This window comes from Octopus bimaculoides, chromosome 2 (assembly GCF_046866305.1).
Source record: "Octopus bimaculoides isolate indiv1 chromosome 2, ASM4686630v1, whole genome shotgun sequence".
Lineage (NCBI taxonomy): Eukaryota > Metazoa > Mollusca > Cephalopoda > Octopoda > Octopodidae > Octopus > Octopus bimaculoides.
Window position 1 is genome coordinate 145,587,880 of NC_142929.1, and position 20,266 is coordinate 145,608,145.

A 20,266-nucleotide genomic window follows, 5' to 3' on the forward strand; every position below is an offset into this window, starting at 1 on the left:
ATATGCATGTATATGTAATTGTATGTGTATATATTTATGTCTATATATTATATGTATATATATTTGTATGCAGATGGGTGTGTATACAGTTGTCTAAGAATCGTTAGTCGGGGAAAAATCAGACAAATCCAGCGATAGATCTTCATCATCTTATAGCAATGATGTTTCAAAGGTTTTAGAAATAAAAACAATACAGGAATAAAAAGTAATTAATTTTGCGCCGTGGGGAACAAATAGAGGTGGGCTCAATGTTTATTACTGTGTTCTTTTTCATGAAAAAGCAGAAAAAATGGGAAAACATGTCTGCTGGAATAGTAGTTTACGGTGAAAAAATAAAACGAAAACATGGCGAATGAACGAAGCGTTTTATTTCTATTGTTATTTTTTGTCAATGAAGGTAATGTGAAACCGTTTATGTATGCGCGCGCGTGTGTGCTGGAAGTATATATGGTGGGTTTTGTGTTTGTGTTCGTGTGTTTTAGTTTTGTCCCGTCAAAGAAAAGAACAGTGTGCAGGAACGTGTATGTTCGAATGTAGGGTAGAATGTGTGAATCATGTTGTATGAGCGTGTATATGTATAGCTATGTAGACTGGGGCAAAATTGTATGTGTGTGTGCGTGCGCATGTGCTAAATGGAAAGTATGTAATCGTACGTTTATGAAAATAGGGATGGGTATATAGTACTTCGAAGGGGTTTTTTTACAGTATGGGGGTAATGTTAGGAACGAGCATGTGTTACTTCAAGAAAAGAAGATTACTATTAATTACGATTTGCAGAGTTGTGCATTGAAGGACGCTGTTGTTCACTGTGCAAACGTGAGGTGGTTGTCCCAACGTGTAAAATGGCATTTCACAGAGATACAGGTGGCTATAGATAGAATAACTGAAGAGGTGAATTCCAGGTCGAAGTAATTTGTTAATAAGTCGGACGTCTAAAAGATGCTCTCTAAAACCGTCGGTCTATCTCGAGCCAGTTCTCTAATGTTCAATAAGCCACAAAGTAAATAACGATTTTGCAGTCTGGTAGCAGCAATGATCGCAATAGACTTTGAAATCAGAACTGCCGGTTAACGAAAAACCTATGCAATTCTCCTACTGCTTACTACGCAAAGTGTTCGTTCCCTTTCAAGATTTTCTTTTCTTTATTCAATTAAATGAATTGGGGATATATAGAAATAAGCATTTGTCATATATTCGAAATTTTGTCCTTTAAATCAGTAGAATGGTAAACTCAGAACTCAATCATCTAAGGCTTTGTTTTGCGTTCTTACAAGACTATTTCATATAAGACGTCGAAAGCACCCATGTGTGTACATTCACGTGTATGTATGTATGTATGTATGTATGTATGTATGTGTGCAGATTTCTATGTTTTGTTTTATGTATATATTCTCATGCATATAGTTGCATATCTAGACATGCTCATATATATTTAGACGATAAACTTCTGTAAAGTTTTTCAGATTTTTACAGTTCTAGTGATGGATTGGATCTGTAGTCTTCGAATCAGCTTTCTCTTTTCTGATTTTGAGAAGTCTAATTTCTCGAGATTGGTTTTTGTGTAGTGTGTTACATATGCCAGGGCCTCTTCTTCGGAGGTGTTAACTTTTCTTTTCTAATCTAGGTACAAGGCCTGAAATTTGGTGGTGGGGGGGGGGACCAGTTGATTAGATCGACCTCAGTACGCAACTGGTACTTAATTTATCGACCCCGAATGAATGAAAGGCAAAGTTGACCTCACGGATATTGAACTCAGAACGTAAAGACAGACGAAATATTACTCAGTATTTCGTCTGGCGTGCTAACTTTTCTGCCAGCTCGCCGACTTCTGATGGACATGAAATGATAAGTGAATTTTTTAGTGTGTTTTAGTGGTAGAAAAACACTCTTTAAATACAACATCGATTAAAGACACAATTTCACACCAAGAAAGCTGTAAAACAAATTCAAAGACTATTTGTGCGTGTTTGTATGCGTGAAAAGACCTTTGACTTTAACTTTTTGCCTGTCCACATCATTTTTATAAGTCTGTTCAAAAAATCCATACTTGTTTTCAGACTTCTTGTTAGCCATTGTTTCATACATTCTGATCAATGTCATGCTTTCCTTTCATAAGTTCCAAGTTATTCTTGTGACTGAAAATAATTGGCAATGTGTATCATATATGATGCATGGACGCCGGGAAAGTGTGTCCTGTGTATCACATGTGCTGCACATGATAGGCAAAAGGTTAATATTCTATTCGTCATTGGTTACAAAAGAAAAAGAAACATTTTCTCTGAAGCTTTTTGAAGTTTTCTTAACGTAGAACCCAGCATCTCAATCTTTTTTTAATTCAATAACTACACATTTCATTGACTATAATGTCTCTTCTCGCTTATAGAGTTTTTGTATTTGTTATTAGAATCGTGTTAATTATTTTTGATAATTTAGGAATGCATTGCATTAACCCAACGGAAGATTTAAGTCAGATATCTTTTATATTTCGTTACAGTAAGCCTTTTTCCAGAGTTATCGCACCAGCAGTATTACTATCATCACCATGTGTTTGATAACTGGACGCTTTTCCTCTATTTCAAACCGGGACCCGTTTCACCTGACACTCTGGAGATTCTTCGGAATAAAGGATTACGAGATTTTCAAAAGGTATTGAGAACTATTTTATATTTTTTCATATGATTTTTTTTAATGTTCTTTTTCTTGGCATGTTTTATGTTTGAAAAAACATGACAAAAGTAATTATTGAAATTTCTATTAGCTGGAGATGCTTGGCAGGAGATACTTGATTTATTTTCCACCTTTGTCAAAATAAACTATGATTGGCCTAACGGTTACGAAATTGGGCTCATGATCGTCATGTTTTGGGTTCCATTCCCGGAACAGGCAGCATGTTGTGTCCTTGAGCAGAGCACTTCATTTCACGTTGATGCTACTCAGTTGAGAAATGAGTACTACCTTAATGTTAGTACAATTATCTGTCCTCTGTAGCCATCACATTCCACCAAGTCGTGAGTACAAGGGTCGAGAAGTGAACTACGCTTGTGACTGCATAGACACATAAAACAATTAATTAGCGAACGTATTGCAACATGAGACAAGCTCATACTCATTTGCAAATGACGGCTGTAATATCGATCCACCTTTAGCAGGACAGCTTTGTATAAATATTATGGAGGATGGGTTGAGCTCTTAATGATCTTACTGATTTCAAGACGCTGTGGTTGTGTTGGTGGAGAATGTACTCGTTTAGTTTTCTCATTGCTTTCTTTTGGCTTATAACAGTTAACGAAATGGTCTGTAATTATACAGAGTTTTCACAGCCTATACTAATGAGATGCATTTAATTTCTATTATTATATCAGGTATGGGCAACCTTTCACGAGAGGCGGATCGCATGAGACATAGCTCATCATGAGGGCGGGCCGCATTACTAAAAATTCAAGTTAATTTTTCGTTGGCGTGCTATTCAGAAAGTCCCGCGGGCCGCAGTTCGCCCATGCTGAATTTGATGGACGGACAGGAATTATTCATTTTCCTTGGCTTCAGATTAATATATATATATATACATATATATATATATATATGGTGGTTGTCTACTCCTTAAACAGAGTTTGACCACCTCCTGCACCTACACCTTAGCCCTTTCATGGCGTCTGATGTGGCTTTTTAAACCAGACAGTGTTTTGAAAAAACACCCACACAGATTGCACCTCTGATTTGCACTACCAATACCTGCAAGTAAGTTCTGCTCATTGTGGATCCTAACATGTCTTTTAAGACCCCCATTGGATTTGCAAACCCTCTGGCACACACCACATTCAAACGTATGCACAGACATATAATCAGAATAGCTGGATGAGGTTTGTCTTCCATGGGTTCGCAGGTGAGATTTGAGGCCAGCCAAGGACAGACATGGTCTGTCACAGACTGTGCACACAAAAAGGTCCTTGTCATTCACCTTCTCAGTCTTTACATTTATATATATATATATATATATATATATATATATATATATATATATATATATATATATATATATATATATATATATGGCTGTGTGGCTAAGAAGTTCGCTTAGCAAACACAATGTTTCGATATCAGTCCCGCTGTACGATACTTACAGCAAGTATCTTCTGCTTTAGTCCTTGAGCGAACAGTGCCTTGTGGACGAATTTGGTAGAGAGAAATCGTGTGGAAGCGCGTCGTATGTGTGTGCATGTGTGTATCGTGTGTGTTTGTTCTCAAATTGCTTGACAACCGGTATTGTTTATGTCCTCGTAATTTAGCAGTTCGGCAAAAGAGAATGATACGCTAAGTACTAAATTTAAAAAGAATAAGTTGAGATTGATTTGTTCGATTAAACTTTTCGAGGCGGTGCTGCTGCATGGCGGCAGTCTAGTGACTGAAACAAGTAACAGAATAAAAGAACATACACACAAACAAACAAACAAACAAACAAACAACGCAGAGATGGCGACACAGAATGAAGCGTTTGGCATGTTACTAACTTGCACGATTTTCCTTGAAATTTTAAAAATAAACTACTTCTCAATATTTTACTTGAAACAATAATTTTCACCTCGGTTCATTTCGTTCATTCTGGCCTTAACTGCAAAAATGTTTAAATCTCTCAATCAACAACGAACAGCAAGCATGCAAGCTTCTGAACAAACTTCAGATGATCAATATACAAACTTATACAATCAAAATTTGTGAAGTTCGTGACTGCGTTGCATTAGACATATAAGTGCCTTGCTTTCTATTCAACTAGGCTTTCAACGACAAGTACTATATTGCCATTCAACTAACTATGCTTTCAACGACAAGTACTATATTGCCTTGATTTCACTTCAAATCATAAAACAAAACTAGATTGGAAAACATTAGTTGACAATGCAACTATATTTTCGAATCTTTATTACGCGCATACACACAGAAAACTAGATCAGTTATGGAAGTGATAGGAGTATGAAAATACATTGCATCGATATCACGTGCTAGTATCAAACTGAGACCAATTTCTGATCTCTGAAAGAAACCTGGCATTATTTGTAAAAATGTTTAAATCTGGAGCTAAGGATATCATTAATCTCAATAAATACTAACCTATCATTTCAGAGTTACAGTATTTTTATATTTTCTGCTTATATTAAAACAATAATAACAAACTCCACTTATGAAACTAAGGATGTTATATAACTTCAAACAAAATATAAAGAGTTAATAGAGACGTGGAAAAAAATTGAATGATAAAGTTTGAGCATTATCTTGAATAAATAAAACTTGTATATTTTATACAGGAAGTTTTTTTTTAACTTGAAAGTTTATCAATACACAAGGGCCGCACGCAATCAGACACGCACATGCAGAAAGAGAGAGGCGTGTCAGGGACGGAGAAGCTTTCTCACTCATGAAAACACCTTCAAAACAGAAAAATAAAACAAAGCAATGGTGAAAAATGAAAAAATCGTGGAAAGGGAAAAAGAATTTTCGGTAGAGATCATTGCATTACAGGAAATAACATTTGCAAACATACCTCGCCAAAAGAAACTGTTTCGAATGTGACTCAGATTCCTTGTTGTTTACATAACTTTATTTGCGTTAGTAATAATAAGATTATTTTGGTCAAGTTAGGAAATAGATGAACAAGAAATCTGTGAAGTTTCTAATACAAAACATTTATCGTTAACAAAATGTTGCCATCATGATAAACAACAGAAAAGGTAATATACATCAAGTGAATCAGCTCAGTAGCTCGCATGAAATGTGTGTACATAATGATAGTAATCATGTTGTGTAGATTTTAGCAGTTAGCTGGCTTATTCTGTGTCATAACCACTGTCGTCGTGGTCCGTAGCCGATGTCGAGCGCCATAAATTCTTGTAGTGGATAGTCTTAGCTGTTTTAACAGAAATACAAACTATATATAGCAGTTGTCCATCAAAGAAAAAAGACGTCAAAAACAAAATTGTTAATGCCAATCTTATATGTTGTTTGTCCAAAATGTGCTTGTTTTACAATATTGAGATTTAACGAGTTAAAAATCTGCTGGGTCAATTGATTTGAGTAGTCAGTTCTTTGCTGATATCACCAACCTTTGGTAGCAGCCTGTCTCTACTATTGTGATTTTAACGTGATTTCAGTTCGATTCCTAAGCAGTGAGTTGGTGTTTGGAACTCAGCCAAATATCCCTACTTGACATTTGTACCCTTATAACTAAGACTTTTATTGTATGTATGAAGGAGCTCTGGTGATAATAATAAGAAAATTATTATTTTTTTATTTATAAAATTGTTTGGCAATTTTTTATCTTATCTCTATATTAAAAGTTACCATTTCTTGCAACATTTGATATATTACTTATGCTCTTTTCGGCTTTATTCTCCGCTTCTCTCCTTTTATCTATTTATTTATCTATCTATCTATTTATCTATCTATTTATCTTATTGTTTTGACGTTTACTTTTCCATTATTGATTGAGTTAGACAAAAGAACGTTGGAGAAAAGTTTTCTACAGGCAATAATTACCACGTTTATTGAAAAAACAAACAGCCCAGGTATGCTTTTGAGGTGAACTGTAAACAAGTAACAGCGCCACGAAGCCATTGTTTAAAACTTGGAGAATATACGAAGCCACTCACACACACACACACACATAGCTTATAGACGGATACACACACACACACACACATACACACACACACACACACACACACACACACACACACACACACACGACCAACTTTAGATTTGCACTAACCAGTATTAGATTTGTACCGATTTATTATATTTCTGATCAACTTTAGAATTTATTTTATACATATTTCTATATAAAATATCTTGAACCCAAATATTTTTAATATGTACGCTTATAATGAAGAATTTTACCACTATATCAATATTATATCAGTTAAAGATTTTTTGAATGAAACTTGCATATATATATATATATATATATATATATATGTATGTATATATACCATAAGCTTCACAACTGTGCAGTTAATGGGAAGAACTTCAAAGAATGTTTAACTGCGTTGAAAAGATCTTGCGATGACAAAGGCATTTCTACACCTGTATTTATTCTAGACAATGCAAAAATTCATCACTACGGTAGATTACGCTCAGCAATAAACGAGCTAAATCGAAATTTAATTTACCTACCCCCTTATTAACCTTTCTTAAATCCGATTGAAAATGCTTTTTTGTGTTTGGAAAAATTTGGTCTTTTCGTTCTAATGCATGAAATGAAAATGAATTAAAGGATTTAATATCAAACAAATTCAACACGGTGAACACTGCGATTCATTTAATGAGAAAATGTTAGGCTATATTTGTTCTTCAGAGAAGAAAGAGATCATTAATGAATAAAATCATATATATCTCTTCTTCAAAAAGCTTTACTTGGATTTTATAAAACTTCTCAAATAGAAAATTTTTCATTGTTTTGTACCGTTGTTTATATATATATATATATATATATATATATATATATATATATATCCGTCTACCAGATCCACTCACAAAGCTTTGGCCAGCGGGTTGGGGAGAAGACTATAGTAGAAGACTATTAGCCAAGGTGCCACGCAGTGGAACTGAACCTGAAACTACGTGGTTGGAAAAACGAACATCTTCACCATAAAACCATGCCTACACACACATACACACCCATATATATATATATATATATATATATATATATATATATATATATATATATATATATATATATATATATATATATATATATATATATATATATATATATATATATATATATATATATATATATATATATATATATATATATATATATATATATATTCTGCTTCTATTTCTTCCCCCAGGTCAATCACATTCCAAGTCTTATCAATTTATTTCTAAATAAAGGACATCTCTGCCATGACACAAAATTAATTGGAGAAGTTCAAAGTAAGTAACTGCTTCAGATTTTTTGTTTCTTTTCTTTTTTTCTTTAATAAATAGGAATCTTCAACATTAGCCTGGGGTATTAATAGAGAAACTTCATTTATTTGTTTATTTATTAGTGTTTTACAGCTTACGGGTAAGGAGTATTTGATGTAAACAAAAAATACATTTTGTTATGTGTGTGTTTGTGTATTTTATGTGGATGTATATATTACTGCTATTAATTTTATTTTATTACTATTTCTTTTGGTTCTTTACGTTCTTTAGTTCAGATTCTACCGAGATCGACTTAGCCTTTCATTCTTTTGGAATGGATGAAATAAGTACCAGTTGAGCATTGTAATTGTCGATGTAATTGACTAGCCCTTCTCCAGAAAATTTGAGGTCTTGTACCTTTAGTAGAAAGAATTATTATTGGCAATAATAATATTCAAAAGTAAATTGCATGACAACACCAGATGTTATAATTGCTAGTTTGCAATAATGTTCAAATTTAAAGAATCCTTAGAGCTCACCCAAGCATTCTTTTTATCATTTTCCTCCTATTAAAAACGTAGTATTTATTGTGCTAATAATTAAACAACAGGCTTTATAATTTAAAATAATTAGACCAGATTTCACCTTTGTTCATCTTTAAATTTCTAGCTAATACAACGAACGATTCCTTCGAATGTCTTACGATCAGAAAACATAGGAAAGTGCACATGAAACCGACAAAATATCGAGTGAGAGAAAGCCAGGGGAAAATATATTTTTCTTTGTATGTGAAATGAGCTAGTAGAGCTAGATTTAGGCATGGAAAGGTCTTATGTTAAGTGATCCTATAGAGGCCCTATCTGGCAAGAGTTAGTCAACATTAAGGTTGTATAATTACTGAACTTTACAAGAATGCCGCCAAGATGTAGTAATCTTTGAAGTGAACGTTACTTCTTTAGAACTTAAAAATTATGTTCAATTTCAAGGCATCAATACGAAAATGATACTGCAAATTCATTCCCAAAGGATCTGTTTAATTCCTAAGAGTAAAGTACCCTAATAATTACGAAAAAATTGAAATGTAATTTGTAAACCATATCATATATATATTTTTTTTTTTTTGAAACAGAAAAATATACAGTTAGTGTATAATTGAAAAAACATAGCAATTGTAACTAAACTTGCAAATTACATGTAAAAATTAGTAAAATTTTTAGTTAGGATTTAGTGACATGTTTTGAAAGAAGTCCGAATTAGTAAAACTTTTAGAATAGCAAAATTTATAAAAATCCAAAGCAAATGTTATGGAAATAAAATAAGCAACACCATGATACATAAATATAAAAACATTTAATAGAAAAGAAAAGAAATTCGCAAGGTCATTAGAAGATTGGACAGAATTCTTTGCTCTACAATCTGAATTCAAGTCCCACTGAGGTCAGCTTTGATTTTCATCCTTCCAGGGTCGATAAATTAAGTACCAGTCAAGTATTGCGATCTCTCTCTCTCTCTCTCTCTCTCTCTCTCTCTCTCTCCCTATATGCACACAAGGTAGATGAAAAGTAAATAGGCATTAAAAATTGGTTATAAAATCCATATTCCTTTTACAAATTGATTGAAACAAATGATAAATGTTCCTTATTACGTGAGAAAATGAAAGTAAATCTTCATATTTCAGCGTAAGCACTGGTGGCGTCAACCAGTTTTCTCAAACAACTAGGGATGGAATGAACAACCTTCTGCAGGACGTCGTCTGGGAACCTCCTGAATCAGTGTCTCCAAGTCTTCCAGTGTGCGAGGTTTTGTCTTGTACACCTCTTCTTTTGTGTAACCCCACACGTAAAAATCACATAGAATGAGATCTGGACTTCTTGGAGTTCTGGACTTCTGGACATCTACACTCACAGTCTTCAGGTTTTTTAGCTCCTGCACGTAATGGAGTTTCCATGAACGAAAATTCAATTCTTTATGCTACACTGTACGTATTGAGTGTCTTGTTGGTTCACTTTCACGAGCTGCTTGACGTGTTGATTTTTGCGGGCTACGATTAAACATTTCCTACACTGTTGCCACGTTCTCCGCTGATCGGGATGTGGTTTGACGGCCACTTCTTCTTGCATCGTTCACAGAGCCCGTGGTCATCAGATTTGCATGACAACTTTTTATTTTCTCCGGACGTGGTGTTACATGCTTACTTTTCCATGCACGTAACCATCTCTGAACCAAAACAATGGAATTCCACACTTCATAGCGTGCTGGTATCTCAGCTCGCTCCTGAACAGCCATCTGGAAAATAAGAAATATGAAATAAGACAATAAGAAAATAAGAAATCCCCCATTAATGTTGTCTGTTTTAAAAATGTTTTTGTCATGACTTCAGTGATACTAAAGATTCTATAAGTAGTTTCTAATGCCTAGTTACTTTCCACCACCCTGTGTGTGTGTGTGTGTGTGTGTGTGTGTGTGTGTGTGTGTGTGTGTGTGTGTGTGTGTGTGTGTGGGAAGTGATTAATTTGGATTGCAAGAAAATTCTTAGAAGACTACTCTTGAGATAGAGAAAGGTTGAATGAAGAACTAGCAGCCCCCCCCCTCTGATATTCGGCTAAAATTGTCGTCTATCGACTGCCTGGTGTAGAATACAGCACGAAACGGTAATACATAAAAAAGCGGTGTGATTAAATCTAATGGATATTTAAGCATAATTATATAACGATAAACTTACAAATTTGTTTAATCAATTGACATTTTTCAATAATCAATATAAAAAAGAAAATAATAGCGTGTGTTTATCATTCTCGTGTTTGATGTTGATAATTAATTTGACCTTCTAGTCACTCTTACGTGATTATAAAACAGCTGTATGTAATTCCGTCAAAAACTACACAGGATGTTGCTGTTTTTTCTTTAAAAATATTCTATGTCTTCCAAACACAGTGGTTGCACCTACTCTTAATACATATATAATGCTTGTAATATGTTGAACAGCTGTTAGCGCGTGTAGGACGATCCGGCTATCGACTGAATCCGCTGTGAATATGATCCCCACCACCTTTTATTAACTGGAAGGGCATGCAATTTCCCTATTTCTTGAGACTTGAACACCAGTGAAAGGAATAACGAAAAGAATTTTCCTCCTTATATATGTGTGTGTGAGGCAATGTACTGATTTATGAATATCAGCAATATAAAGAAAATATGTGCTAGTCCACATCCAATTGAGGATGCACTAGTTCTAATCTACAGTGATTATTTAGACTACATGCGTCAGTTTATCCTGGATTCATGAATCTAAATGTTTCGTCCTTGCTTGAAAAAGTCAGTAGATGTAGTGTTCATGTTTATTCTACAGCATCATCAAAAGTCGTTTTTTACTTGGTGGGAGTTTATTATTAAAGAAAACATAAGATAAAACAATACCTCCGCCTTCGCTAAGGCGGAGGTTATAACTATGATCGTTGTGCAATCATTGTGCTACTCGAGCTGAGTAGATAATGGACAAACAGCTGAGACTGAAAAGTTGTCGGTTCGTATTCTATCACCAGTAATTTCACAGCATTGCTACTGGTTACAGAATAAGCTATACATATTTAGAATTCGGGAAAATTCAAAATCTGAAGAAACTGGTCAATGTAAGCATCTCTTAGGAACTCCGTCGAAACATTATAACCCCAAGCCTCGGCTTTTCCACTCCCGTCAGTTATACTCAACAAGCTCTTTTAGATATGTCACACATTCTGTGACCTCGTGAGTGACTCTGTCCATTTTGTCACATGGAGCAGAGAGTTAATGATGAGTCACAGAATGTGTGATGAAATATCTTTTAATTTGGAAAACTCGGTCTTTGAGACTTAAATAACATTTGTAAAATAAGGTAAAGTGTGAGTGCCACAAGTAGAAGTGAACTTTATCGTTTCAAACAGAACTCTTTTAATCCAAATGCCATGGTGATGAATACAAGGCAGTGACAGATAGGCCACATTCAAACTACGAGCTCTATCGAATCAGTCAATTGCACTTGCATCATGTTAATTTGTGAAAGTTTCATAATTTACACGATATAATGTTTTTACTATTCCAGACTGGAGAGGAAAGTTCAACTACAAACCATGTTATTGCTTGTCAGATACAACCCTAGAAGACATTCAAGTTCCTCTAACATCGGAAAACACTACATGGTGGCGGCTATATGAACCAACACATTTAGACAAACGTCTTCAGGAAAAGGCAGATCCGGTGAAACTGGTTTCACATGAACAACTAAAGATTTTATTACAAAGGTTGGACTTTATTTCTTTAAATGTTGATATTTAAAACTGAAATTTTACACATACGTACGCGTATCATATTGCAAAGGAAACTTAGATGTTGTTAATGAATTTGTTGAATATTTCTAACAGTGTAAAGTAAAAGAAACTCCCTGAGCTGTTAGAAAATTTCTACAATTATGTGCTAAATGTACTGCAGAGCGTTTTCCTTTCAGGAGAATGTGTGTGCGTGATTTTCTGTCAAGTATATTTGATTCAAAACATAACACCGTAATACTTTTGAACTGTTTTTCATTTTTTTATTTTTTTATTTCTCGTGTTTTCTTACAAATTGCTTTGTTGATATTGATTTTGTATGAATTTTGCCAGATCGATTTTATATACTTGGTATATAGATGGCAGATACATAGCTTAGCGTGATTACTATTGACATTGTCAGGAATGTAGAAGTGTTAATGACAAACCTTAAAGGCATTCTACATATGTTGTTGAGATTCGTTTAAATATAAGGACTGTTTCCATAGTTTGAAATCGTGTTTTGCATGGAATCTTATACCCAACAGCGGTTCGCTATGCTATTTTAAACATGGGCACAGTGGACAGTTACTCGAGAATTTCCCAGGCTTCGAGGTTCAGTGATAATCTGTGTATGTTATAGTTTGCTGGGCTTGCTGTCAGACCTTATAGGTCCCGGTGTATTACTTTACCAAGAGGCCTATAATACGGTTAAGACAGTCCTAATGGGGAAATTCAAAAATATTTTTATTTATATCATCTTTTATTCTGTTAAGCTATATATAATGTTTCTTTGAAGCAGGGGCATTGACACGTGTAACTAGTGTAATATATGTAACTAGTGTAATATACATGGCGTAATACATACTTACATAGAGATCGTCATATCATCATCATCTAACATCTATTTCCATTCTAGCATGGGTTGGGCAGTTTGACAGGAGCTGGCCAGCTGAAGAACTGCCCAAGTTCCAATTATTTGTTTTGGCATGATTTCTACGGTTGAATGCCCTTCCTAACTCCAACCAGTTTACGGAGTAGCTGGGTGCTTTTTACGTACACTGGCACTGGTGCTTTTTACGTGACGCTGGCACAAGTGTTCTTTTACGAGGCGCTTGTATATACATACATACATACATACATACATACATATAAAGAACACGGGGAGACTGGATCTAGGGATCCGTATTAGGGTTCCGTTATAGCATGTATATACAGTGAAAAAAATTACCGTTTACAAGGAATAAAGTAGAAGAATAAAAGGGTAAAATAGAAGAATAAAGAGTAAAAGTAGTTAGAAGAATCCGTTGACGCTGCACCAAAGAAACCAAAGAACAAAAGGCCAAAGAAAAAAGAAAAAAACGCACTCAACACCAAAGCTGAGGATACCTCGAAAGGGGGCGCACCGCCACATCGAAAACAATAGAGAAGTAGGGGCCGAAACTGGTCGTGGTTCCTCCTGATGATGTCCTTAGCCACTGGATCTTATAAAGGAGCTGTTGAGGTAGCGAACCACGAAACGTGAATGAAATTCCTTAGGCCGGAGAATAATGTTCACAACTCATCTTTTTCCTGGGGATATCCTCTGGAAAAAGATGAGTTGTGAACATTATTCTTCTAACTACTTTTACTCTTTATTCTTCTATTTTACTCTTTTATTCTTCTATTCCTTATAAAATGTGAATTTTATTCCTTGTAAAATGTAAATTTTTCCCCGTCTAAAATATTCATACCTTGTCTCTGATGACCGAATACTTAGTGCACAGACATGCTAACCTATCACTTGGGTTATCACAGAAATGGCTGTAAGACTTCAAATTCACCTTACTCTAATTAAATTATTCTAAATGACTTGAGATACTCATTCTGCCTTGGTTTTGATTTTTCCTCTAATATAATATGTCATCATCATCATCATCATTTAACGTCCGTTGTCCATGCTGGCATTGGTTGGATGGTTTGACCGGGCTGGCACTCTGGAAGGCTGCACCAGACTCCAGTCTGATTTCGCATGGTTTTCTACGGCTGGATGCTCTTCCTAATGTCAACCACTCCGAGAGTGTAAAGGGTGCTTTTACATGCCACCAGCACGGGTGCCATTTGCGTAACACCGGGGTGCGTTTACGTGGCAGCGGCACGGGTGCCAATTTGCGTGACACCAGTATCTGCCACGATTGCGATTTTGCTCGGCTTGATGGGTCTTCTCAAGTACAACATAATGGTCACTGCCTCCGTGAGGCCCAACGTTCAAAAGATGTTCTTTACGTGCCATCAGTACGGGTGCACTTGGCTTGATGGGTCCTCTCAAGTACAGCACATCGCCAAAGGTCTTGGTCACAAGTTATTGTCTTTGTGAGGCTCAAAGTTCGAAGATCATGCTTCATCACCGTCCCATATCTTCCTAGGTCTACCTCTACCACAGGTTCCCTCCACATCGATCGGCACTTCTTTACTCAGCTGTCCTCGTCCATACGCATCACATGACCATACCAACACAGTCGTCTCTCTTGCACACCACTTCTGATTCCTCTTATACTTAACTTTTCTCTCAAGATGTTTACACTCTGTCGAACATGTACACTGACATTGCACATCCAGCGAAGCATACTGGCTTCATTTCTTTCAAGCCTACGCATGTCCTCGGTTGTCATAGCTCATGTTTCACTGCCATGCAGCATGACTGTTTGCACACAGGTATCATACAATCTGCCTTTCACTCTGGGAGATCTTTTGTTGCTAGCAGAGGCAGGAGCTCTCTGAACTTTGCCCAGACTAATCTTATTCTCACAGCTATGCTATCGGAGCATCCGACTGCACAACTAATTTGCTCACCTAGATAACGGAAACTATCTACTACCTCTAGCTTGCTCCACTAGCAGTTGATGGAGTCTATTTTCTGCGTATTTTCAGCGTTTATTGTACCTGTGCACCTTCCACATACAAAGGTTAGTTTCCCTATTAACCTTCCTCTGATGTTGCTGCACCTTTTATGTGTCCAAAGCTTACATGCAATTTCATGAATTACCACGTGTGCTGCAATTGCGAAAGACACCAACCGCTTTATCTGCCACATCAAGGCCGAGTTGATGGCCGAGATTAACCACATGTTCGAAGATCTACCCAGGACCACAGTGAGAAATGCATTCGCCAAGCTCCTAAGCTGTCTTGAAGCCGTGGTGGAAGCTGAGGGCAGCCACTTTGAGTAATCTGTTATCCCCCATCCATAATCTAGTTGCTGTTTTTTGATTTTAAATACTTTTAATGTTAGGATGGGATACTGAGTTTTTTTTTCCTTTTATGCAAACTGTCAAATTTAACTCGAATACCTCGTGTGTGTGTGTGTGTGTGTGTGTGTGTATGTGTGTGTGTGTGTGTGTGTGTGTGTGTGTGTGTGTGTGTGTGTGTGTGTGTGTGTGTGTGTGTGTGTGTGTGTGTGTGTGTGTGTGTAGGCACACCCGCATGTATACATATTTAACATCACTATTTTGACATGTATGATGAAAGTCCATGAGTCATTGAGGATGGTCATAAAATCAAAACGTTTGAGTTTCCTGAGGTAGCAAAATAATATTAATCAATGTCTAATACTATCATATTTTCCTCGCTACATAATTATTTAGAGTATCTTGAAGCTTCCTGCATTAAATGTGTTAGCACTAACTAAACTAATGTATGTATGTTTATGTGTATGCGCGCGCGTGCGCACACACACACACACACACACAGAGTATTTAGTAATTTATTGCTTCAAGAGCGCTGCTAGTTTCCCTATTACGAGCTCATCTGTCAAATAGTTTACAGTAAATATTACCCATATGTATGTTATGGGGAAGTGGACAAGGGAAGTGATATTTTGGCAAAGTATAAATAATAATAAAACTGTGTGTTGAATACCTGTCATTGTTATCTAGATGTGCATATTTTAAAGAGTCAAGGAATCGTATTAGTCAATTATTTTTAGCGGGGTTCGAATGACAGTTATTGATTAATGAGAATATTGTAGAGATGTTATATGTGTGGTGTTCATTTTATAAACTTCTATTACTAAACATAATGTCACGAATCTAAGTTCATATATTTTGAGATATTTTCTTTCACTTCAAATTCTCTATATTCAAATAATCGTATTTTTATTTCCTTTTGAGTTTGTAAGTCTTATTTATATTTTAGTAGGTATTGTGTATTTGAGTTCAATTTTTAATGCATTGTATTTGATGGAGATAGAATGATTTAAAAATTGTTTTGTTTACTTCATAGTTTTAAATTTTAACCTTTTGGTGATAATTAACTGTATATGTTGTTGACAAGATGTAATAAATGTTTGTGAGTTGGATATATGATTATTTATATCTACGCATCTGTAGTCGCATGGTCTCATTCCCGCCTAGATATGTATATTCATTTTTTTGATTCTCACTCTTTCAAATATCAGGATTTAAGAACTTTTGGAGATATGTTCAAATCATTCATTTGACCATATAAACATTATTCACTCGCACACTTGCACTTTCAAGTTTTTGTAGTGGTTACATAGTGATACATATATAAATAAAAATAAGATAATATATGCAAGGTAGGGAGAAATATATACACATAAAAAGTAGAAATATATAAAAGCAGATAAAAAGAATATTGGACCTAGGGGCTACATATGTGATTTAAAACAAGTTTACTTTTATTTTGTGCTGGTAATTTACTTTTTCACGAGGTTTATTTACGATCACATTTTTAGGAAAGTATTTTTCACCTCTCTAGAGTGCATAAATTGCATGGCTTGTGGTTATCCGTATATGATTTCACCCTTGATATTATTCTGTTTTAATTTGTATTTCATGTTCATGTGTGTGCGTGTGCGTGTGTGTGTGTGTGTGAATGATCAAACTTTTTCTCATGTATAATATAGTTTTTGTTTCTTAGATATGTTAGTCATAAATTTTATAGAGTTTGAGATGTTGCTTAACATTTTAGTCAGCAAATCCAAAGAGTTTCAGGTTCAGTTTTGATCCTTCAAAAGGACCATTCCACATCATTTAAATTGCTGAGGTTTTTTTTAGTAAAAAGGCATCAATATCAAACAGTCACTGAATACATACATACATAAATACATACATACATACATATATATACATACATATATATATATATATGTGTGTGTGTGTGTGTGTGTGTGTGTGTGTGTGGAGGCGCGTGGCTTAGTGGTTAGGGTGTCAGTATCATGATCGTAAGATTGTGGTTTCGATTCCTGGACCGGGCGACGCGTTGTGTTCATGAACAAAACACTTCATTTCACGTTGCTCCAGTCCACTCAGCTGGCAAAAATGAGTAACTCTGCGATGGACTGGCATTCCGTCCAGCTGGGGAACACATACACCATTGAAACCGGGAAATCGGGCCCATGAGCCTGGCTAGGCTTTAAAAGGGCGCATTTATTTTATTTTATATATAAATATATATATATATATATATATATATATATATATATATATATATATATATATAGAAAAAAAATTAAGGTACTCAGAAATATATATATATATATATATATATATATATATATATATATATATATATTCTGAGGCCTTTGATTTATGTAGCAAATGTATATTCAGCTAGACACTCAAAAAATATTTGGAAGCACTACATCATCTAGTGCATATTTGCACAATTATCTAATGACATTATATTTGATTGTGTCATACTGCTTGGAATTTACTAACCCAGCTGCATTGTCAACAGCAAGAAGAAGAAAAAGATATAAAAAGAGAGAAACAGGAAATGTTTTAAAGAAATTTTTTTAAAAACCCATTAAACTTAGTACAAAATGCTGAAGTGAATAATCTAAGACATAGAAAACGATATACATAAAGGGGCATTGCAATGTTTCAAGTAAATATCAAAATCTGATTTAAGACATAACAGGATATGAAGGTTATGACATCTGATGTAGGATGGGTACAAACGAAACACACCCACCATATATTTTTAACTGGCTGAATACTGACATAATGCTTTGATTTTAAATCCGGATTCTATTTAATCTCTTCAAACAGCACCACCATCATCATCATCACTTAACAAAACATAGAAAAGCCATTATGTCAAACACTGCTTAATTGCTTTTCTTTACTAGGATTGAGCATAGCTTTATGAATTTTCAAACTCAATGTTCTCATAAATTGAAATCAGGTCAAAATCTTCTGAAACTGAAAGTTCAATAAATGTCGAAATAATTTTTTGTTTTGTTTTGTTTTAATTTATTTTTATTTCATTGTTTTATTATTGTGGTAAATTTTGTTTTCCATGTAAGTTTGAATTTCAGCTTAGGTATTGTTGTTGTTGTCGTTGTTGTTTTTTTGATTTGCTTCTTCTCCACTATCTCAGTTTTAGTTCATGAAAAACATGTTTTTATCCATTTGAAATTTCAAGTCACAAAAGAACAGAAAAGAAAGCAATAAAAAAAAAACTGAAATTAATTCAAAGCAAAATTTTCATCTTTGGCATTGTGTATGTGCATGTGTATATGTGTGTGAGTGTGTGTGTGTGTGTGTGTGTGTGTGTATGTATAGATACATATACATGTCTGTGTGTGTAAATGTGTAGGTGTGTCTGTGTTTATGTATATTATGGTTATTTGTGTAAGTGTATGTACATTTGTGTATGTGTATATGTAATGGGTATGAGTGTTTGCATATGTCTGTGCATGTGTATATATGGGCTGAAGTGTTATGTGTTTTGCTGTGTGTGTTTATGTGTGTGTGTGTGTGCGTGTGTGTGAGAGGGTTGTGTGTAAGGGAGGGTTGTTTGTGTTGATGCTTTGCCTCTGTGTCTGCACATGTGAATACGCATCTGTATTTTTATGTATATGTTTATACTATCCTCTGTCAAATTAATTACTTTCTCAATACCATTCACGAAGACATTGCATCTCCTCAACATCACATATATTCCTCTCACAAACATTCTTTCATTCTACATCGAATTTTCACCTCTCTCTCTCTCTCCCTTTTCTCTCTCTCCCTTTTCTCTCTCTCTCTCTCTCCCTTTTCTCTCTCTCTCTCTCCCTTTTCTCTCTCTCTCTCTCTCCCTTTTCTCTCTCTCTCTCTCAAGTTGATTTTATAAATATCTTTCACTCTCTTTCTCCTCTCCCTATCAAGTGTGTGTGTGTGCATGTGTGTGTGCACATATTAGTGTGTGTATTCTCTGAACATTAATGCTTATTCCTTAGTCAATTCTATACTCTGCAAGAGATCGTGATTCAGTCCCACATTGAGGAAATTTGAGCAAGCATCTTTTATGCAAGACATCCTGATTCAGTCCTACATTGCGGCATTTTGAGCAAGCATCTTTTTACCATAGCCCCAGATTGACTCAATCTTTGTGAGTGAAATTAAACAGAAGTTGTCACATGGACTGTATTTGTAATTGAAGTGTCCGGTCTTATCAAATACTGTATTGCACTGAATCTGTCACATGCTTTGCTGAATGTTGTCATGCTGAGTCTGCCTGTAGATTGTATTAAGAGTACATATACCTGTGAAACACTCTGCCGATTAGTTACAAACACAGTGAGAATTTAGTTCAATTGATCATCATCAAAATTGATAGAGGTCTCTTTCACTTCACTTCTGTGTGTGTGTGTAGAACACATCTGAAATACCTGGAGTGAACCTCAGCCCATCTGTGTTATTGTTTATACTTCACCACACTCAGAATCTTCCCTGCATTGGCTCTTGAGCATACAGTGGGCTGTGGAATGTGTGCTGGAGTGTACTCCTGTGTGACTTCATGTATAAGTTGTGGTTTGGTCAGTACTTGTGAATGTATGCATAAGTAGAAGGACAAATCCATATTTACTTTAGAAAGTATGTGACTGTCCGTACACTCTGCTAGTGCATAGGTGCACTATCCCAGGCTCCACCTGGGTGTCTTTGTTATTTGAATACCATGATTCTATCAGATCCTGCAAATTTAATATATATGTATGTATGTATGTATGTATGTATGTATATATATATATATATATATATATAGAGAGAGAGAGAGAGAGAGAGATAGATGGATGGATGAATGGCTATACATAC

The 20,266-nt window shown here is 35.1% G+C and overlaps 1 protein-coding gene across 1 annotated transcript in view; it reads left to right on the forward strand.

Annotated features, from left to right (window-relative positions):
- The window catches only part of LOC106881078 (cadherin-like and PC-esterase domain-containing protein 1), a 171,514-nt gene that overhangs the window by 116,316 nt on the left and 34,932 nt on the right, over positions 1–20,266 (forward strand). Inside the window, exons 5-7 of the mRNA XM_014931294.3 lie at positions 2,495–2,646; positions 7,848–7,932; positions 11,984–12,182. Of these exons, the coding sequence (XP_014786780.2) occupies positions 2,495–2,646; positions 7,848–7,932; positions 11,984–12,182 (436 nt within the window). The remainder of the gene's footprint in view (positions 1–2,494; positions 2,647–7,847; positions 7,933–11,983; positions 12,183–20,266) is intronic.